This window comes from Giraffa tippelskirchi, chromosome X (assembly GCF_054371585.1).
Source record: "Giraffa tippelskirchi isolate mGirTip1 chromosome X, T2T-mGirTip1v1.2.pri, whole genome shotgun sequence".
NCBI classification, from domain to species: Eukaryota; Metazoa; Chordata; class Mammalia; order Artiodactyla; family Giraffidae; genus Giraffa; species Giraffa tippelskirchi.
Genome location: NC_137289.1, coordinates 88,603,237 through 88,625,142, shown reverse-complemented (window position 1 = coordinate 88,625,142; position 21,906 = coordinate 88,603,237). Strand labels below are relative to the sequence as shown.

Sequence of the window (21,906 nt, the reverse complement as noted above, 5' to 3'; positions counted from 1 at the left end):
TTGGGCTCCAAAATCACTGCAGATGGTGACTGCAGCCATGAAATTAAAAGATGCTTGCTCCTTGGAAGATAAGCTGTGACCAACCTAGACAGCATATTAGAAAGCAGAGACATTACTTTGTCGACAAAGGTCCATATAGTCAAAGCCATGGTTTTTCCAGTATTCATGTATGGATGTGAGAGTTGGACCATAAAGAAGGCTGAATACTGAAGAATGCTTTTGAACTATGGTGTTGGAGAAGACTCTTGAGAGTCCCTTGGACTGCAAGAAGATCACACCAGTCAATCCTAAAGGAAATCAATCCTAAATATTCATTGGAAGGACTGATGCTGAAGCTGAAACTCCAATACTTTGGCCACCTGATGTGAAGAGCCAACTCATTGGAAAAGACCCTGATGGTGGGAAAGATTGAAGGCAGGAGGAGAAGGGGACAACAGAAGATGAGATGGTTGGATGGCATTACTGACTCAATGGACATGAGTTTGTGCAAGTTCTGGGAGATGATAAAGCACATGCTACCATGTGGACTGGCATGCTACAGTCCATGGGGTCACAAAGAGTCAGCTATGACTGAGCGAGTGAACAACAACAATGACAAAGGAGGCATAATATATAATGGAGAAAAGGAGTCCCTTCAGCAAGTGGCATTGGAAAAGCTAGACAGCTACATGTAAATCAATAAAATTAGAACACTCCCTCATACTATATTCAACAATAAACTCGACATGGTTTGAAGACCTAAATATAAGACCTGACACCAAAAAACTAGAAGTTAACATAGGCAAAACATTACCTGACATAAATCATAGCAATGTTTTCTTTGGTCAGTCTTCCAAGGCAAACGAAATAAAAACAAATTATAAGGAAAACATCAACAAAACAAAAAGACAACCTACAGAATGACAGAAATTATTTGCAAATAATTCAACAAACAATGGTTTAATATCTGAAATATAAAAGCAGTTTATATAACTCAATATCAAAAAAGGTCAATAGAAATTGTCAGAAAACTTAAATAGACACGTCTCCAAAGAAGATGTACAGACAGCCAATAGGCACATGAAAAGATGCTTGAGGTCATAAATTTCTAGACAAATGCAAATCAAAACCACAATGAGTTATCATTGGTCAGAATGGCCATCATCAAGAAGCTTACAAATAATAAATTCTGGAAAGGGTGTGGAGAAAAGAAGACCTTCCTACACTGTTGGTGAGGATGTAAACTGGTGGCACCACTATGGAAAACAGTATGGAGTTTCCTTAAAAAACTAAAAAGAGCGTTAACACATGATCCAGCAATCCTACTCCTAGGCATATATCTGGAAAAGATGAAAACTCTATTTTGAAAAGATACATACACCCCAATGTTCATAAACAACATTATTTACAATAGTCAAAACAAGTAAACAACTCAAGTGCCCATCAACATACAACTGGCTTAAGAAGATGTGGAATATATACATCCAATGGAATATTAGCCATAAAAAATTGAAATAATGCCATTTGCTGCAACACGGATGGACCTAGTGAATATCATACTAAGGGAAGTAAGTCAGAGAGAGAAAGACAAATATTACATGTGGAAGATAAAAAATAACACAAATGAATCTACATATAAAACAGAAACAGACTCACAGACATAGAAAACAAACTTGGGGTTACCACAGAGGGAGGAAAGGGGGGAGAGATAAATTAGGAGTATTGGATTAATGGATAGACTACTATAGATAAAATAAATAAGTACCAAGGTGCTACTGTATAGCACAAGGAACAATATTCAATGTCTTATAATAAACTATAAAGGAAAATAATCTGAAAAAAATATATAAAATAACTAATACAATATTTTAAGTCAACTAAACTTCAATTTAAAAAATAGAGAGTGAAGGGAGGTTCAAAAAGGTAGCACAGGAAAACCATGAACACAGTTCCTCTCATGAACACAACAAATTTACAGCTATATTTCGAATGATTTTCCTTTGAAAAAGACCTGAAAACTAGATGGACAGCACCTTTACAAACAAAAGATAAAGGAGACACTTTGAAACAGGTAGGAGAGGCAGAGACATGGTCTTGCCTGGGATTCTACTCTAGGAGCAGTGACCCACAGTTGTGAGGGATACCAAAATATGGAATTTTCCCTTGAGGAGTGAAGAGTTTGAACCCCACATCAGGCACCCCAACCCCTGGATCCAGCAACAGAAAGACAAGATCCCAAAATGTCTGGTTTTAAAAATCAATGGGTATTAAGAGTTCCAAGAGAACTAAAGAACAATAGGGAATGAAAAACCTGCACTTAAATGGCTCATAGACAATCCCATTCACACTGAAATCTAGAGGAAAAGCAACAGTTTGAAAAGCACCTAAAGTAAGGGAGACCTACTTACTGATCTTACAGCAGCTACTGGGGAGGCAGGAACTTCCTGAGACTTTCTCTAGGGACAGAAGCATTGGCTGTCACTGTTTTTGCAATCATATCCTAAACTGCTGGTGACTGAGCTGGTAGGTACCATTTTTTGTGTCTGCTCTCTAGCCTGGTTACACAATTGTACATGCTCTGCACAGCCTACACAACAACCTGGCTGGGTGAGCACCCTGAGCACTTGCCTACCTCACACAACAGCTGTACTATACCTGGACTTGGTGAGAGCACTACCCCCCACCATCCTGAGTGCAGCAGTTGCAATGCAATGAGATCAGGCAGTTATCCTGTGCTCTCCACCTCCACAGCGATCTTACCACAGCTGGGCCAGGGGAGCACCCTGAGCTCACCCCCCATACAACAACTGTTCTTCAACCAGGTCAGCATGTACCCCATCTTCAACCTTCCATGCAACAGCTGTGCTACAACTGAGGGGATAAGCACACACACTTTGCCTCACTCTCCCCATTAGCAGCTGTGGCCCCACAAGAACCCACATAAGGGACATCTCTTCAGTGCTTGGCTCTGAGTCCAGGGAAGAATGTGTTTCCAGGCTCCATAGATCATCTATTACACAAGAACTCTCATTCAAGACCAGGAGAGGTAGCTATTTTGCCTAATATATGAAGATAACCATAGAGTCAGACAAAATGAGGATATAGAAGAATATGTTCCAAGCCAAAGACCAAATCCCCAGAAAAGACTTTAATGAAAAGTACATAAACAATCTACCTTTGTAAAGTGTTCAAAACAATGGTCACAAAGATGCTCACCAAACTTGGGAGAATAATAGAGAAGAAAATATTACTATAAGAAAGAACCAAACAGAAGTTATAACTGAGCTAAAAATGCACTTCAGGGGTTTAACAGCAAATTAGTGAGCTGGAAGATAAAGTAATAGAAATCACTTAGAGCAACAAAATGAAAAAATAATTTAAAAAGTGAATTTAAAAAAAAAAGTGAAGATATTTTAAGGGACTTCTTGGATAACATCAAGAATATTATTAGTCACATTAAAGAGGTCCCAGAAGGAGAAGAGAGAGAAGGGCCAGAAAAATTATTTGAAGAAATAATGGCTGAAAACATCCCCCCATCTGGGAGAGGAAACAGACATCTAGGTCCAGAAAACCCAGAGAGTTACAAATAAGATGAACCCAAAGAAAACCACACTAAGATACAGTATAATTAAAATGGTAAAAGTTAAGGATAAAGAGAGAATCTTATAAGCAGCAAGAGAAAAAACAACTTATTACGTTCAAGGGAAACCACATAAGACTATCAGCAGATATTTCAGCAGATAATGTACAAGTCAGAAGGGAGTGGCAAGACATATTTAAAGTGCCAAAAGGAAAAAATTTTCAACCATGAATTTTCTACCCAGCAAGGTTATCACTCAGAATTGAGAGTGATTAAGAGATTTCCAGATAAGCAGAAGCTTTAACTCTTTTAGGAATTCATCATCACTAAGAATGCCTCACAAGAAATGTTAAAGGAATTTCTCTAAGCTAAAAAAGGCAGTAATTGATAGTAAGAAAACATATAAAAGTAATACTCTCACTGGAAAAAGGTGAATGTATAGTAAAGGTAGTAGATCAATCACTTATGAAGAAAATATGAAGGTTAAAAGACAAAAGCAGTAAAATTAACTATAATTACAATATTTAGTTACTGCTAAGTCGCTTCAGTCGTGTCCGACTCTGTGCGACCCCATAGACGGCAGCCCACTAGGCTTCGCCGTCCCTAGGATTCTCCAGGCAAGAATACTGGAGCGGGGATGCATAAAATGAAAATACATAAAAGGTGCCATCAAAAATATAAAACTTGTAAAGGATGGAGCAAAAATGTAAAGCTTTGGAATGAGTTTAATGTTAACTTACTATCAACTTATAAGAAACTGGTATATACAAAGACTGTTATATGTGAACCTCATGGTAACCGCAATGAAAAATATTACAGGAAACACTCAAAAGAAAATGAGAGAGAATTCAAACATAACATTAAAGAAAGGCACTAAAGCACAAGGGAAGAGAGAAAGAGAAGAAGAAAGGGACAGAGAGAAACTACAAAAAGAAATAGGAAATAATTAACAAAATGGCAGTAAGTACATACCTATCAATAATTACTTTAAAGGTAAGTGTGAAACACTCACAATCAAAAGACACAGAGTGGCTGAATGGATTGAAAAACAGGAATTATCTACATGCTATCTATAAGCGATTCACACTTCAGAAGTAAGGACATATACAGGCAGTGTGAAGGGATGGAAAAAGATATTCTATGCAGAAGAAACCCAAGAAAGGTAGTGTAGCAATACTCGAATCAGATAAAACAAACTTTAAAATAAAAACTATAATAAAAGAAAAAGAAGGGCACTACATAATGATACTGAGGTCAGTTCAGAAAGATATAAAGCATTTATAAATATATGTGCACCTAAAATAGAAGCACCAAAATATGTAAATCAAATATTAATGAACCTAAAGGGAGAAACTGAAAACAATCCAATCATAGTAGGGGATTTTAACACCTCACTTACAGCAAGGGATGGATCATCCAGACAGAAAATCAATGAGAAAATATTGGCCTTAAATGACACATTAGTCCAAAGGATTTAATAGACATATACAGAACACTCCATCCAAAAGCAGCAGAATAGTCTTCTCAAGTGCACATGCAACATTCTCTAGGATAGATCACATATTAGGCCATAAAACAAGTCTCAATAAATTTAAGAAGACTGTAATCATATCAAGTATCTATTCTGATCATGCTGCTGCTGCTAAGTTGCTTCAGTCATGTCTGACTCTGTGCGACCCCATAGACGACAGCCCACCAGGCTCCTCTGTCCCTGGGATTTTCCAGGCAAGAATACTGGAATGGGTTGCCATTTCCTTCTCCAATGCATGCATGCATGCTAAGTAGCTTCAGTCGTGTCCGACTCTGTGTGACCCCATGGACAGCAGCCCACCAGGCTCTTCCGTCCACAGAATTCTCTAGGCAAAAATACTGGAGTGAGTTGCCATTTCATTCTCCATTCTGACCATAATGACCATAAAAAACTCAAGATCAATTACAAGAAGAAAACCAGAAAAACCACAAAGATGTGGATATAAAACAACATGCTACTGAAAAACCAACTGGCCTTTGAAGAAATCAAAAGAGAAGTCAAACTATACCAAAAAACAAATAAAACATAAATATCCCATACCAAAATCTACGGGATAGAGCAAAAGTTGTTCCAAGAGAAAGGTTCATAGTGATGCAGGTCTACCTCAAGAAACAAGAAAAATCTCAAATAAACAAACTAAATTTACATGTAAAGAAACCAGAAAAGAAAGAACAAATGAAACCCAAAATTAGTGGAAGGAAGGAAATAATAAAGATCAGAACAGAAATAAATAAAGACTAAAAAGATAATAGAAAAGATCAACACACCCAAGAGCTGGTTCTTTGAGAAGACAGACAGAATTGACAAGCCTTTAGTTTAGACTAACCAAGAAAAAAAGAGGACTCAAATAAATAAAATCAGAATTGAAAGAGTAAAAGTTGTATTTGATACTACTGAAATACGATGGATCATAAGAGAATAACATGAACAATTATAAGCCAACAAATTGGACAACCTAGAAATAATGGGCTAATTCCTAGAAGCATACAACCTACCAAGACTGAATCATGAAGAAATAGAAAACCTGAATAGACCAATTACTAGTAAAGGAGATTAGAACAGTAATCAAACACCTCCCAACAAACAAAAGTCCAGGATGGAATGGCTTCCCTGGTAAATGCTTCCAAAAATCAAAGATTTACTACTTATCCTTCTCAAATTCTTCTAAAATATTAAAGATGAGGGAACATTTTCAAACGCATTTTATGAGGCCAGCATTACCCTGATACCAAAACCAAACAAGAATACCACAAGAAAAGAAAATTACAAGCTAATATCGTTGATGAACACAGATGCAAAAATTCTCAACAAAACAGTAGCAAACCAAAGTCAACAATTCATTAAAAGAATCATACACCATGGTTAAGTGGGATTTATTCCAGGGATGCAAGGATGGTTCAACATCTGCAAATCAATCAGCATAATATATCATATAACAAAATGAAGGATAAAAATTATATCATCTCAGTAGATATAGAAAAAGCATTTGATCAAATTGAACATCCACTTATGATGAAAGCTCAAAAAAGTGGGTAGCAAGGGAATGTGCCTCAACATAATAAAAACCATATATGACAAAACTATGATCTTAGTTTTTTGAATGCTGAATTTTAAGCCAACTTTTTCACTCTCCTCTTTCACTTTCATCAAGAGGCTCTTCTTCACTTTCTGCCATAAGAGTGGTATCATCTGCATATCTGAGGTTATTGATATTTCTCCCGGCAATCTTGATTCCAGCTTGTACTTCATCCAGCCCAGCGTTTCTCATGATGTACTTTGCATATAAGTTAAATAAGCAGGGTGACAATATCCAGCCTTGACGTACTCCTTTTCCTATTTGGAGCCAGTCTGTTGTTCCATGTCCAGTTCTAACTGTTGCTTCCTGACCTGCATACAGATTTCTTAAGAGGCAGGTCAGGTGGTCTGCTATGCTCATCTCTTTCAGAATTTTGCACAGTTTATTGTGATCCACACAGCCAAAGGCTTTGGCATAGTTAATAAAGCAGAAAGAGATGTTTTTCTGGAACTCTCTTGCTTTTTCGATGATCCAGTGGATGTTGGCAATTTGATCTCTGGTTCCTCTGCCTTTTCTAAAACCAGCTTGAACATCTGGAAGTTCACAGTTCACATATTGCTGAAGGAAACATTAAAAGAATGGCCTTCAAAGACAAAAATACCTGAAGCTTGAATCTCAGTTGTTCAACCTTCTAGATCTTTAATCTTAAGGAAATTTTCCAATACTTTGGCCACCTGATGTGAAGAGCTGACTCATTTGAAAAGACCCTGATGCTGGGAAAGATTGAGGGCAGGAGGAGAAGGGGATGACAGAGGATGAAATGGTTGGATGGCATCACCGACTCAATGGACATGGGTTTGGGTGGACTCTGGGAGTTGGTGATGGACAGGGAGGCCTGGCATGCTGCAGTCCATGGGGTCGCAAAGAGTCGGACATGACTGAGCAACTGAACTGAACTGATGACAAACCCACAGCTAACATCATACTCAATAGCAAAAAGGTAAAAGTGTTTCCTCTAAGATCAGAAACAAGACATGGATGTCCATTCTCACCTCTTTCATACAACATAGTTTTGAATGTCTTATCCAGAGCAACTAGGCAAGAAAAAGAAAATTCATCCAAATCAGAAAGAAAGAAGTAAAACCCATGATTTGCAGATGACATGATACTACATATATAGAAAACCCTAAAGACTGCATCAAAAAACTGTTGGAACTAATAAATGAATTCAGTAAAGTTACAGGAGAAAAAATATACAGAAATCTGTGGTATTTCTATACACTAATAATAAACTATCAGAAAGAGAAAGAACTGTACCCTGAAAAATATAAGATCCTGATGAAAGAAATTGAATCCATGCTCATAGATTGGAAGAATTAATATTGTTAAAATATCCATAGCACCCAAGCAATCTTCAGATTCAATGCAGTCTCTATCAAAATTCTAAAGGAATATTTCACACAACTGGAAAAAATTTAAAAATTCGTATGGAACCACAAAAATATCCTGAATAGCCAAAACAATCTTGAGAAAGAAGAGCAAAGCTGGAGGTACACCACTTCCTGATTTCAAAGCATACAATAAAGTGATAATAATTAAATAGTATGGTCCCAGAACAAAAAGACACACAGATCAATGCAACAGATTTGACAGCCCAGTAATAATTCACCCATAGAGACAATATGGGCTTCCCTCATAGTTCAGTCGGTAAAGAATCTGCCTGCAATGCAGGAGCCCCGGGTTCGATTCCTGGATTGGGAAGATCCCCGGGAGAAGGAAATGGCAATCCACTCCAGTATTCTTGCCTGGATGTAAATCTAACAACACATATATAGGATTTATATGTTGAAAATTATATAATGCTGATGAAAGAAATAAAAAATCTAAATAAACAAAGAGACATACCCTGTTTATGGGTTGGAAGATTCAATATAATAAAGGCATCAATTCTTTTTAAAAACTGACATATAATTTAACACGTCAATTCTTGATATATAGGGTACCAGGTTGGATGTAGCTCCCCCTCCAAATTCATGTCCTTCCTGGTACCTCATCATATGACCATATTTGGAAATAGGGTCACTACAGATGTAATTAAGTTGAGATCATACTGAAGTAGAGTGAACCCTTAATCCAGTAATGGATGTGCACTTATGAGAAAAAGAGAAAGACAGACAGATGGGGAGAATGCCATGTGGTGACAGAGACTGGAGTGAGAAATCTATAAGCCAAGGAATGCCAAGGTTTGACAGCAACCACCAAAAGACAGGGAGAGGCAAAGAAGGATCCTCCCCATAGAGCCTATGGAGAGAGTACAGCCTGCTGACACCTTGATTTTCAGATTTCTAGCCTCCAGAACTGTGAGAGAATAAATTTCACCTATTATAAGTTACCCAGTTTGTGGCAATTTGTTATAGCAGTCCTAGGAATCAAATACAGTTTAATGCAATTCCTATCAAAATCCCAGGAGGAATTTTTGCAGATTTAGAAAAGATTACTCTAAAATGAATACAGAAAGGCAATGGAACTAGACAGCTTATAACAATTATGCAATAGAACAATAAAGTTGGTGCAATCACTCTACTTGCTTTTAAGACATTATAGTAATCAGGACTGTATGGTACTGGCAGAAGGATTAACACATAGAGAAAATGAAGAACCCAGTAACAGACTCACACAAGTATATCCAATCAATTTTTGTCAGAAGTACAAAAGCAATTTAATGGAGGAAAGACAGCCTTGTCAACAAACGGTGCGAGGGCAACTAGATATCATAGGCGAAAATGAAACTCAGCTTAAATCTCACAACTCATACAAAAATTAACTTGAAATGTATTATGAACTTAAATGTAAAACATAAAACTCATAAAAAGAGGAGAAAATCTTTAGGCTATAGGGCTAGGCACAAAGTATACTAAATACCAACTTAAACTGAAATTCCTAGCAAGAGCACATAAATAAGACATGTGTTCTGGTGGAAAGAGTTCTGAAATTGAGGTCAGACAGTTCTAATTCTTTCATTCACTAGTCATACGAACTTAGGCAAATTGGTAACTTGACATTTTTGAATTTTAAAAATTCTCTCATTTGTAAATCAAGGATAATATCAGTATTGCCTGCTTCATAGAATTACTGGGGGTGGGGTGGTCAAATGTAATAATGGATGTAAGAATGCACTGTAAAACGTAAAGCATGATAGTGTGGGCCTGAGGTTTTATGTTTGTGCAACAGCCATTTTGCCACTGTATGGGCATACTCGATAAAGGTTATCTGCTTAATAAGTAATGAATGAGTGACTGGTCATCAGAAAAGTCAAACAAGGGCAAATTTTTTTCCAAGCATTTAAAACAAAAGGGGTGCACACCACATTCAATCAAACATTAAAAAGCAACATATACTATATAAGGAGATAAGAGGGTTATTAAATATCTGCATAAAAAGCTAACTATTCCATCACGTTTCAGAGAATTAACAATTATGGATGGGAGACTGGTCAAAAAAGTATAAAAATACTAACCTAACAGGCAATTCAAGAGTCAGAGAGATGGAATAGTAATACATTAGACAGAATAAAAGTGGAAAAAACAAAATGCTCAGAGCAGTTCTGGCCTTATATAGAGACTATGGAAATTGATCAATCTGAATTTATAGTACAATTTAATTTTAGTTTGTATTCGTTACTATGGCAAACACATCTGAAGGTCCAGATGAGGCTCATGGCTTAGAAATTAAATTATTTCTTCTTCCAAAAGGAGGTTAAAATGAGGGGAAAAAAAGATGTATGTATCTCCAAAATGTTGAATGTGGAAGTTTTTTTTTTTTTAACTTAAATTCACACTGGCCATAATTACATAGTTTCAGAATTCTGGGTTTCTGTAAGACGATGCTAGTTTGTACCAGGTTGTCACCCTGATATATTATTCCACCATCTGTTGTGGTTTGCAGACATTTGTATATGAAGAAGCAATCGGGCAAGTCAGGATCCTTGGATATTAACATGGACTCAAATAATGACTTTTTGTATGACTTTAAGCAGGCCATTTAACCTTAATATTTTACAGCTCCCTTACAATAACAATACTACCTTACATGTATATGAGCTGCTCAAGTTCACAACACATATTATTATTTCAGTTGATCCTTAGAACCTCATGGGAATAAGAGAAAGTATTATTATTTCCATTTTACATGAGAAAACTGAAGTCAAACAGCAGAGGAGGAATAACCTTATGCAAAAACAAACAAACGAGAAGCCATTCAGATCCTTACCTCATACACCATAAACAAAAATTAACTCAAAATGAATCATAGACCAATATGTAAGAAATAAGAGTATAAAAGCTACAAGAAAAAAATAGAAGAAAATCTTTGTAAATTTGGAATAGGCAAAGACTTCTTATCATGACTAAAAACATGACCCATAAAAGAAAAGATGACAAACTGGGCTTCATCAAAATTCAGAACATTTGCTTTTTAAATAATGCCACTAAAAAATGAAAAGACAAGCCAGAGACTGGGAGATAATACTTACAAATAGTATATTTGATAAAGGATTTGTATCTAGAATACATAAAGAACTCTTAAAACTCACTGAGAATCCAATTTTAAAAATGGGAAAATAATTGAATAGGTATCTTTCCAAAGAACAAATGGTCAATAAGCACATGAAAAAAAGATCAACAGTGTTAGCTACCAAGAAGTTCAAATAAAACCCACAATGTGCTACCATTACATACCCAGTAGGATGGCTCTAATAAAAAAATATGGACAATAGGAAGTGTTGATAAGGATGTGAAGAAATTGGAACCCTCCTACACTGCTGGTAGGAATGTAAAATTCATCAACAACTTTGGGAAACAGATTGCAGTTCCTCAAAAAGTTAAATATAGAGTGTTAGCATATAACCCATTAATTCACATACTCAACAGAATTGAAAACAAACCCTTGAAAACAAAGACTTATCCACAAATGCTCATAGTAGCATTATTTGTTATAGCCAAAAAGTGGAAACAAATAAAGTATTTACCAACTAGTGAACAAAATGTGACATACTGATTCAACAGAATAGTATTCTATTTATTCAGCAATAACAAGGCCATTCCTTTTCATTGCTGATACATGCTACAGCATGAGTGAACATCAAAAACAGTAAGCTAAATTGAAAGAAGCCAGACACAAGAGGTCACAAGTATGATTTCATTTATATGAAGTGTCTAGAAAGAGAAAATCTATAGAGATAAAAAGCAGATCAGTGGTTCCCTGGACCTGAAAATGGAAGCAGGGATTAACTGCAAACAGGCAATGGGACACTTCTGTGGGTAATGGAAATACTCTAAAACTGGAGTATGGTGACAGTTGCATAACCACAAATTTACTAAAAATCATGGAATTATACACAAACAATGAGTGAATTTTATGTATGTAAATTACATCTTAATAAAGCTAATTTGAAAATTACTGAATTAAACCTGCACTGAAAAGGGAAAATCAGCAGAGGAAGGACTAAAATATAAGTCGTCTTCAGTGTTCCTTCTACTCTATTACCTGTCTCAGAAGTGGCAGGAAGAACAATAAACTTTTCCAAAGAGTTAGTATCATCACAAGGAAATAACAATTCTACCAGATTTGAAAATACAAAATAATTAAAAATGCCAGATGGTACACTTTGACCTATTCCATAGTACACTCATATTAGAAATTTTCTACTTTTAACTATTAATATTTACATTTCACAAACCCAGGGAAATTTTATAGTGTGTAACCACATTTTAAAATGAACTTATTCAAAATAAAACTCATATCAAAAAGCATTATGTAATTCTATGTAATTTCTAATATATAAGACAACTCAGTTCTTTAAAATTAGCTTAAAGTTTAATATCATTGTTTGACTTACGGTGTGGCTAATAAAGATCAGAGCATCTTCAATATTGCTCCAAATTTCTCCCATGGGACAGAGTTCTGTATTCGGCACCCCATCTGGCACTAAGAGGTTAACCAAGTTGTGCATACATTTGCTGAAAATCAAAAAGAGAAAACTCATCCCATAAGGAAAGAAATCATTGACTTCATGGCTGCAATAAGTAAAATCTGGACCTCATCCCAGACTAAGAGCTTCAAAACACGTCTGTTCTTCCTTCAATTTTATCTGGCCTCCAAGCTCAATGACAGATTTTTGAAGATATAAAAGGGGCTGACCAATCCTTCATTTTCTTATGCCTATGGCTGTCTTTCACTTTTTTTTTAGTTTCCTGAACTAAGAAGTTGTGTCTGTTTACTATATTTCATGAGCTGGTTTCATCTACATGCACTTTAAAGCATCTCATTACATCCTCAAATGGGGAAAGGGAATTGGATTTAAACTGGGAATAATTCCAGGAGAACTGTCTCTCATGTCTCAGAAAAGGAAGACTGTTATGAAGTTTTTCAGAGAAAAATCACACAATATCTATTTTTCCCTCATGTCTGGGAATAGAGAACATAAAATCTCCAATAAATATTAATTTATATTATGTACAGCACTTATTGGTCCTTAAAGAAAGGTGCTTAGAAAAAAATATGAGGCAAATGTGCCAAAATGTTAGTATCTGTTAAATTTGAGCAGTGGATACATTGGTGCTTGTTATATTAATCTTTGTACTTTTCTGTACAATTGGCACATTTAGTACTGAATGAAAGGTATCAATACTTAATCAATAATTTTATTATATATAAAGACTCACAAAAAGTAGTAACTTTCTCCTTTTTCTCCTTTGGGACAACCAGATTCCTTCATCTTGCCTCGGTCTGTAACACAACTCTAAATATGGAGCTGTTCTGAGGGCTGAGGGCTTTTTAGTCCAGGAGTTACAAGTGTACCCCAATCATCTTTTGAGGCAGTTGAGTATGATTGATAACAAATGGGACATTGATTATAGCATTTTTGGCTATCAAAAAGCTAGGATTCCATGTTGAATTATATTTACCAACCTGTATCTCAAAACATCAACTGATTCCTTCCTTTTGTGGAAAAACAAAGCCTTTTTCAAGGCCTTCAGAGCAATAGAAGGATAGCATGCAGGCTTTTCCATTGCTAATGCTATAAGAAGGGAAGCAAAAAGATTGTGAACATCATAATCTCATCCATTGAGTTTTCATCCTAGGTTACAACTTGGTTTTCTCTAATGAAACTGACCTGAAACAGATACAAAAACAAACACAGAACTCAAAAAATGAATTTCATAATATGATGAATCCATGGTGCCTTTCAGAGATAGCTTCTACTTTCTGGGCAGAGTAACATGGTAGGATCAGTAGGTTATACATATATATATATATATTTTTTCCAGTAAACATCAACAGAGAACCTACTGTTTCTGTGACTCAGTACACAGTCATATGGGCTAAGTAATAATCTTATGAACCAAAGTGAAGGAGAGGCACATGAAGAAAAAACAGAAAGCAGATCAGTAAAAAGGTACTAATCAAATCACATTTATATTCTCCACGATCTGCTTTCACTGAAGTGGATCAATAATGAAAGCAGTCAAATCTGAGCATCAGAAAACCTCTTAGTTTACCAGATACATGATCTTTATAGTTCCAAAAAGCAAAAGAATAATTTAAAACAATAAGGTGTGTGTCTGTGTGTGCATGTGTAAAGGTGACAGTGGATAACTGAGAACTTACTGGTGGGTGAATGAGAGTGGACTGAGGGTGTGTGTATATGCAATGCTGATCAGTTCTGAGCAATGATAAAAAGGTTTTACTATAGACCTTTATAACTATGAAAATTTCTACACTTGATCTGAGCTCAGAATTAATGGAAAAAAAACCCCAGATTTATACTACAATATACTGTTTCTATCTAATATTAAAAACAGGAAACCCTTGGCGTAAGAGTACTTATCAGAGATAAAACTCTCAAAACTTCTAGATGCATTCACAAGGCCTCTAGAATTGGAGTTCCATTATTCAAGAGCAGTGGTCACCGTTACATAGCTATAAGTTATACACCACTAGCTTCATGTTCCTAGAAATTCTGTCTTGCCAAGACAAGGAAAGGCAAATGTGACTCTTATACATTTGGGGCTATCCAATACCTTTATATTAGCCATATACAGGCTCCTGAGGAGGGTGAAAGATATAAAGGGAAGATAATTAGGCCATGTCTTGCAGTATAGCCCCACAGAGGCTGAGTCCCCAAATACCACCTATAGCCCAACAAAAAATTTGAGGTTGGCAATTATGTTAAACATATCACCAATATTTCTCTGTACACTTTAATAAATGACTAAGATTGTATCACCTTTGATTAGTGAAGCAGCTGATTATCTATTTCTAGCTAGCTGAGCAAAACTTTAAGTTTGAGCTACTATCCCTATTGTGTAGTTACATTATTTGATTCTACACAAAATAAATGTAAGCACCTATTATGAGCAATGCACTTTGCTAGGGTTTGTAAGTACAACAAATGTAAGTAATTATTACTCATGATTCTAAGGAGCTTATAATTTCATATAAAGAATAAGATAAATGCACAAATGATTGTAATACAAAATAGTTCAAGAATGCTATTAGAGAAGGAGAGCAAAGTTCTATGGGGATACATTGCTTCCCACCTGGATGAAAGAGAGAATAGAGAGAATAAAGAAAAATGTAGTAAGATTTAAATAGGTATCAGCCTTCCAAAAACAAATATAGCTCTTACCTGCAATTGTTTCAAATGCTTTACTTTCTAAATGAGGTAGTTCCCACACTGGTTCCAGGAAGTGGTCCAGGAATGGGTCATTCAGTTTGGCTCTCACTTCAAACTCATACAGGACAAGCAATGTCTCGCATGGATCCCTTGAGAAGTCCCCTAAGAAAGAGGCAAAAGTGCAACATTCTCTGTGATTACATTTCATTATTCTCTCCTATTCTAATTTCTCTTCTGGGGAGATTTTCCTATTGAGGAAAATTAATTCTACTTACAATTTGAGGTTATCTCAGCTCCTTTAGATACATCTTTTACATTTTTAAATCTATAAACTTACCAATACTTTCACACCCTGAAATGCATTCACTAAAGTTGTCTACATTTCCTGAAATTATTGCCATGATATTTCTAAATAGCCTGGAAAAGTCTTGCTGCTATCTAATTCAAATCTAATGTTTACCTGCCTTACTTTAATGACTGAGTTAACCAGAAGATTCAGTGCAATATAAAACAACTGTAGTTTTATTTTGAACTAAGTAAGGGAAAGTTTCCCAACTGTTTCACTCAGTCAGTCAATAATATTTATTTCTTGGTTATCACCATGGGCAGAATCTTGTATCAGGTGGCATATATCATACTATTTGAGTTGGTTTCCAATCACCCTTATTAGACTGAATGTTTTCAAAAGTTTTGAGGTATAGTATATATACAATAAACAAGTGTATTAATCTTAAAACAGTGTGATGAATCTTTATGTCTGTTAAAACCCATATAACCCAAATCATGATACAGAACACTTTCAAAACTCGTGCTCCTTTCCAGTTAATACCACCTTTGCAGAGTTTAACAACTATTTTGACTTCTATCACTACTGATTGTAAGTTTTATTACTGAACATCAGTGACAGCATGTAGAACTATAATCATCTTTTGAATATTGACCTGTATCCTGTGACTTGCTTAATTCATTTACTAGTTCCTGTAACTTTTTTGGTAGATTCTTTGGACTTTCTATATAGAGAATTATGTGTCCTCTGCAAATACAGATAGTTTTATTTGATCTTTTACATTCTACACATCTTTTCCCACTCTTTTGTTTGCCTTATTGCATTGGTTAGAACCACCAGGATAATGATGACCAGGAGTAGTGAGACTAGATATTCTTGACTTGTTTATGTCCTTAGAGGGAAAGTATTCAGTCTTTCATCATTAAAATGACATTAGCTGTAGGTTTTATTTTTTATGGATGGCTTTTATCAGGTTAAGGAACTTCCCTACTATTTCTGTTTAGCTGAGAGTTTCTATAATAAATGGATGTTGAATCTTGTCACTTAATCTGCTGATATGGTGAATTAACTGAGTTTATAATGTTGAAACCAGGACAAACCTCACTTGGTTAAAATCTGTTAGGTTTTAAGCTATGAATTCAATGGGTATAGGACAATTCAAGTTATCTGTTTCCTCTTGTGGGAGTTTTGGTAGTTTGACTTTCAAAGGAATTTGTCAGTCTCATCTAACCCTTCAAATCAATGGGCATAAATTTGTTCAGAATATTCCCTTGTTATTTTTTTTTTAATGTCTGTAGGATCTTTGGTGATGTCTACACTATCATTCTTGACACTGTTAATTTGTGTCTTGATCTGCCTGGCTAGAGGTTTCTCAATTGCATTGACAAACAGCAACAACAAAACAGCTTTTGTTTTCATCAATTTTATCTATTGTTTCTTGTTTTAAATCTTATTGACTTCTGCTTATATTATTCCTTTCATTCTGCTTAATTTGGTTCAATTTGATCATTTTTTCCTGGTTTTTTAAGGTGAAGGCTTAGATTATTTAAGATCTTTTTCTAATTGAGGCATTTAATTCTACAAACTTTTGTCTAAACACGACTTTAGCTGTACCTCCAAATTTTTATATGCTGTGCTTTCATTCACTTCCTTTCAAACTATGTCTAATTTCCCCTATGAATTTCTCTTTGATCCATTTGATTATTTAAATGTACATTAAAAAAAACTGAAGTATAAGAAACAGAATCACAGACTTAGAGAATAAACTTATGATTGCCAGGGGGAAGGATGGGGGGAAAAGTTAGGGGGTTTGTAATGGCCAGGTACACACTGTTATATATTATATGAGTGAAGTAAGTAAGAAAAAGAAAGACAAATATCATATAGTAATGTATACGTATGGAATCTAGAAAGATGGTACTGATGAACCTATCTGCAAGGCAGCAATGGAGACACAGACACAGACATAGAGAACAGATTTGTGGATATGGTGGGTGGGGAAATGGGATGAATTGAGAGAGCAGCATTGAAAATACATATTACCATACGTAAAATTAGATAGCCACTGGCAATTTACTGCATGATGCAGGGAGCTCAAATCAGGTGCTCTGTAATAACCTAGAGGGGTGGGATGGAGACTTAAGTGGGAGGGGACATATGGATACCTATGGCTGATTCATGTTGATGTATGGCAGAAACCAACACAATACTGTAAAGCAATTATCCTCCAATCAAAAATAAATAAATTTTTTAAAAAGAAAAAACTAAAAAAATAAAATGGATAACCAACAAGGACCTACTGTATAGCACAGGGAACTCTGCTCAATGTTATGTAAAAGCCTGGATGGAACAGAGTTTGGGGGAGAATGGATACATATATATGCATGGCTGAGTCCCTTTGCTATCCACCTAAAACTATCACAACACTGTTAATTGGCTATATTCCAACACAAAACAAAAAGTTTAATAAAAAAGATAAAATTGAAGCATAGCTTATTTACAATATTGTTAGTTTTAGGTGTACAACAGTGATTCAATATTTTTATAGGCTACATTCAATTTAAAGTTATTACAAAACAATGGCTATATTTTACTGTGCTGTACAACATATCCTTGCTGCTTGTCCGTTTTATACATAGTAGTTTGTACATGTTAATCCCATACTCCTGTATCGCCCCCTCCCCCTTCACTTTCCCCATGGGTAACCATTAGTTTGTTCTCTATATCTGTGAATCCGTTTCTGTTGTTATGTACATTGGTTTACTTTTTTTAGACTTCACATATAAGGGATAACATAGAGTATTTGTCTTTTTCTGTCTGACTTATTTCACTAGAGTAATATTCTCTAGGTTCATCCATGTTACAAATGCAGAATTTCATTCTTTTTTATGGCTGAATAATATTCCATTGTGGGCTCAGTGGTGAAGAATCCACCTGCCAATGAAGGAGACATAGGTTTGATCCCTGGTTTGGGAAGATCCCTTGAAGAGGGAAATGGCAACCCACTCCAGTATTCTTGCCTGGGAAATCCCATGGACAGAGGAACCTGGTGGGCTGCCGTCTATGGGGTCGCACAGAGTCGGACATGACTGACGCAACTTAGCAGCAGCAGCACACACACATTTATGCACACCACATCTTCTTTATCCATTCATCTGTTGACAGGTTGCTTCCATATCTTGGTTATTATAAATAATTGTTATGAACATTGGCGTGCATGTATCTTTTTGAAAAATTTATTATTTTTTTCCCAGATATATACACAGAAGGAATTACATGATCATATGGTAGTTTTAGTTTTCTGAGGAACTTCAATTTACATTCTCACCAACAGTGTATAAGGCTTCCCTTTTCTCCACATCTTTACCAATGTTTGTTATTTGCGATCTTTTTGAGGATAGCCATTCTGACAGGTGTCAGATCATATCTCACTGTGGTCTTGATTTGCATTTCTCCAATGATTAGTGATACTGAGCATCTTTTCATGTGCCTGTTAACCATCTGTATGTCTTCTTTGGAAAAATGTCTGTTTAGGACTTCTGCCCATTTTTAATTGAGCTGTTTTTTTTATACTGAGTGTATGAGCTGTGTATATTGGATATTAACATCTTATTGATCATATCCTTTGCAAGTATTTTCTCCCATTTCATAGCTTGTCTCTTTGTCAATGGTTTCCTTTGCAGTGCAGAAGTTTTATGTTTAATTACACCCCATGTATTTGTTTTAGCCTTTATTTCTTTTGCCTTAGGAAACAGATTTGAAAAATATTGCTATAATTTATGTCACAGAATGTTCTGCCTATGTTCTCTTCTAGGAGTTTTATGGTTATAGGTCTGACATTCAGGTCTTTAATCCATTTTTAGTTTATTTTTGTATTTGGTGTGCAGAAATGTTCTAATCTCATTGCTTTACATGTGGCTGTACAGTTTTCCCAGCATCACTTATTGAAGAGACCGTCTTTTCTCCATTGTATATTCTTAACTCCTCTGTCATAGATTAATTGACCACAGGTGTATGGGTTAATTTCTGGGTTCTCTATTCTGTTCCATTGATCTGTGTGTCCGTTGTTTTGGCAGTGCCATATTGTTTATATTGCTGTAGCTTTGAGCATAGTCTGAAGTCAGGGAGCATGATACCCCCAGTTTTGTCCTTTTTTCTCAAGATTGCTTTGGCAGTTCAGGGTCTGTTGTGGTTCCATATAAATTTTAGGATTATTTATTCAAATTCTGTGAAAAATGTCATGAGTATTTTGATAAGAATTGCCTTAAATCTGTAGATCACTTTGGGTGTATGGACATTTGAACAATATTAATTATCCCAATCCAAGAACGGGAAAAAAATCTTTCCATTTCTTTGTATAATTTTAAAATTGCTTCATCAATGTTTTATAGTTTTCAGAGTAACCTAGGTATTTTATTCTTTTCATGTGATTTTATTCAGGATTGTTTTCTTGCTTTATCTTTCTGATAGTTCATTATTAGTGTATAGAAAAGTAACAGATTTCTGTATATTAGTTTTATATCCTGCAACTTTACTGAAGTCATTTATCAGTTCTAATAGTTTTTTGGTGAAGAATTTAGGGTTTCTTCTATACAGTATAATGTCATCTGGAAATAGTGAGTTTTACTTCTTCCCTTCCAATTTGGATGTTTTTTTTTTTTTTCTTTTTCTTGTCTGATTGCAGTGGCTAGAACTTCCAATGCTACATTAAACAGAAGTAGTGAGAAAGGGCATCATTGTCTTGTTCCTGGTCTTAGAGAAAAGACTTTCAGTATTTCCTTGTTGAGTATGAGTGAGTTTATCATAAATGGCCTTAATTATGTTGATAATGTTCCCTCTATATCAACTAGAAGTATGTTAATTTCCAAATATATATTTGGAAATAAAAATATAAACCATACATATATTTTATATTATAGATTTATCATTTAATTCCATTATGGTAAGAGAAAATACTTTTCATATTTTAATATTTTAACCCTTTTCTGGTTTGTTTTATGGTTTAGAATGTGGTCTACATTGAATGATCCACATTCATCTGAAAATAAATGTGTATTCTGGTGTAGAGCATTCTATGTCAATTAGATCAAGTTGGCTGATAGTGTTATTTATGTCTTCTACACCCTTGTTGGGTATCTACTGACTTCTACTGATTACAGAGTGTACTGGAGTCTCCAACCACAGGGTGGATTTATCTAGTCTTCCTTTCAGTTCTATCAGCTTTTGCTTCATGTATTTTGAAGTTCTATCATTAGGTAAATTACACATTTAGGATAGTTATGTTGTCATGCTTAATTGATCACTTTTTCATTATATCCCTCCTTATACCTGGTAATATTCCTTGTTTTAAAGTGTCTTTTCTGGGGATTTCCCTGATGGTCCAGTGGTTAAGAATCTGCCTTCCAATGCAGGGGATGGAGGTTCAATCCCTGGTCAAGGAACTAAGATCCCACATGTAGTAGGGCAACTAAGTCCATGTACCACAACTACTGAGCTAGTGCACCACAACTAGAGAAGCCTGCATGCCATAATGAAGAGCCTGTGTATCACAATGAAAGATCTTGCATGCCATAATGAAGATTCTGTGTTCTGCAACTAATACTGGAGGCAGTCAAATAAATAAATATTAAAAAATAAAGTGTCTTCTCTTATATTAATATAGGCATTCCAGTTTCCTTTTGATTAATGTTTGCATAGTATATCATTTTCAGTTCCTTTAATTTTTAACTTATCTATATATTCATATTTAAGTGAGTTTCTTATAGACAGCATGCAGTTGGATGTTGATTTTTTAGCCAATCTTACATTCTTTTTTTCTTTATTTGATCTTTTAATTGGTGTGTTTAGATCACGAGTGATCAAACTACAATCTGTGGGCTGGCCATTTGTTTGGCAATAAAGTTTTATGGGAATAGTCATGTCCATTTGTTTAAATATTGTCTATGTCTCTTTTCCTGCCTGTAATGGCAGAGTTGAGTAGCTGTGTCTGAGACCCTATGGCCTGCTAGCCTAAAATATTTATTAATATAACTGGCCCTTTAAGAAAAGTGCCTTGACCTCTGATTTATACCATTTATATTTAATGAAATTACTGATATAGTTGGATATTCTTGAACTTCATTAAAATTAATTTTGTTGTTGTTGTGTTAGTTGTTCAGTTCTGTCTGACTCTTTGCAACCCCATGGACTATAGCCTGCCAGGCTCCTCGGTCCATGGAATTCTCCAGGCAAGAATACTGGAGTGGGTTGCCATGCCCTCTTCCAGGGGATCTTCCCAACCCAGGGATTGAACTTACATCTCCTGCATTGCAGGTAGATTCTTTATCATCTGAGCCAC

At 35.4% G+C, this 21,906-nt stretch overlaps 1 protein-coding gene and 2 non-coding genes across 22 annotated transcripts in view; 2 read left to right on the top strand and 1 right to left on the bottom strand.

Annotated features, from left to right (window-relative positions):
• Positions 1-21,906, bottom strand: part of TEX11 (testis expressed 11) — a 196,489-nt gene that overhangs the window by 12,868 nt on the left and 161,715 nt on the right. For 10 of the 20 annotated variants that reach the window (XM_081566316.1, XM_081566319.1, XM_081566313.1 and 7 more), the window contains 3 exons: positions 15,296-15,445; positions 13,576-13,684; positions 12,503-12,623 (listed from right to left, as the gene is read on the bottom strand). In XM_081566316.1, the coding sequence (XP_081422442.1) occupies positions 12,503-12,623; positions 13,576-13,684; positions 15,296-15,445 (380 nt within the window). Of the gene's footprint in view, positions 1-12,502; positions 12,673-13,533; positions 13,685-15,295; positions 15,446-21,906 lie in introns of all 20 variants that reach the window. The other 10 variants (XR_014075955.1, XR_014075957.1, XR_014075952.1 and 7 more) reach the window with 2 other exon arrangements.
• On the top strand, positions 14,114-14,193 carry LOC145537299 (small nucleolar RNA U2-19). The gene has a single exon (XR_014076322.1). It is a non-coding gene; the product is annotated as a small nucleolar RNA U2-19 (small nucleolar RNA).
• On the top strand, positions 14,332-14,401 carry LOC145537298 (small nucleolar RNA U2-30). The gene has a single exon (XR_014076321.1). It is a non-coding gene; the product is annotated as a small nucleolar RNA U2-30 (small nucleolar RNA).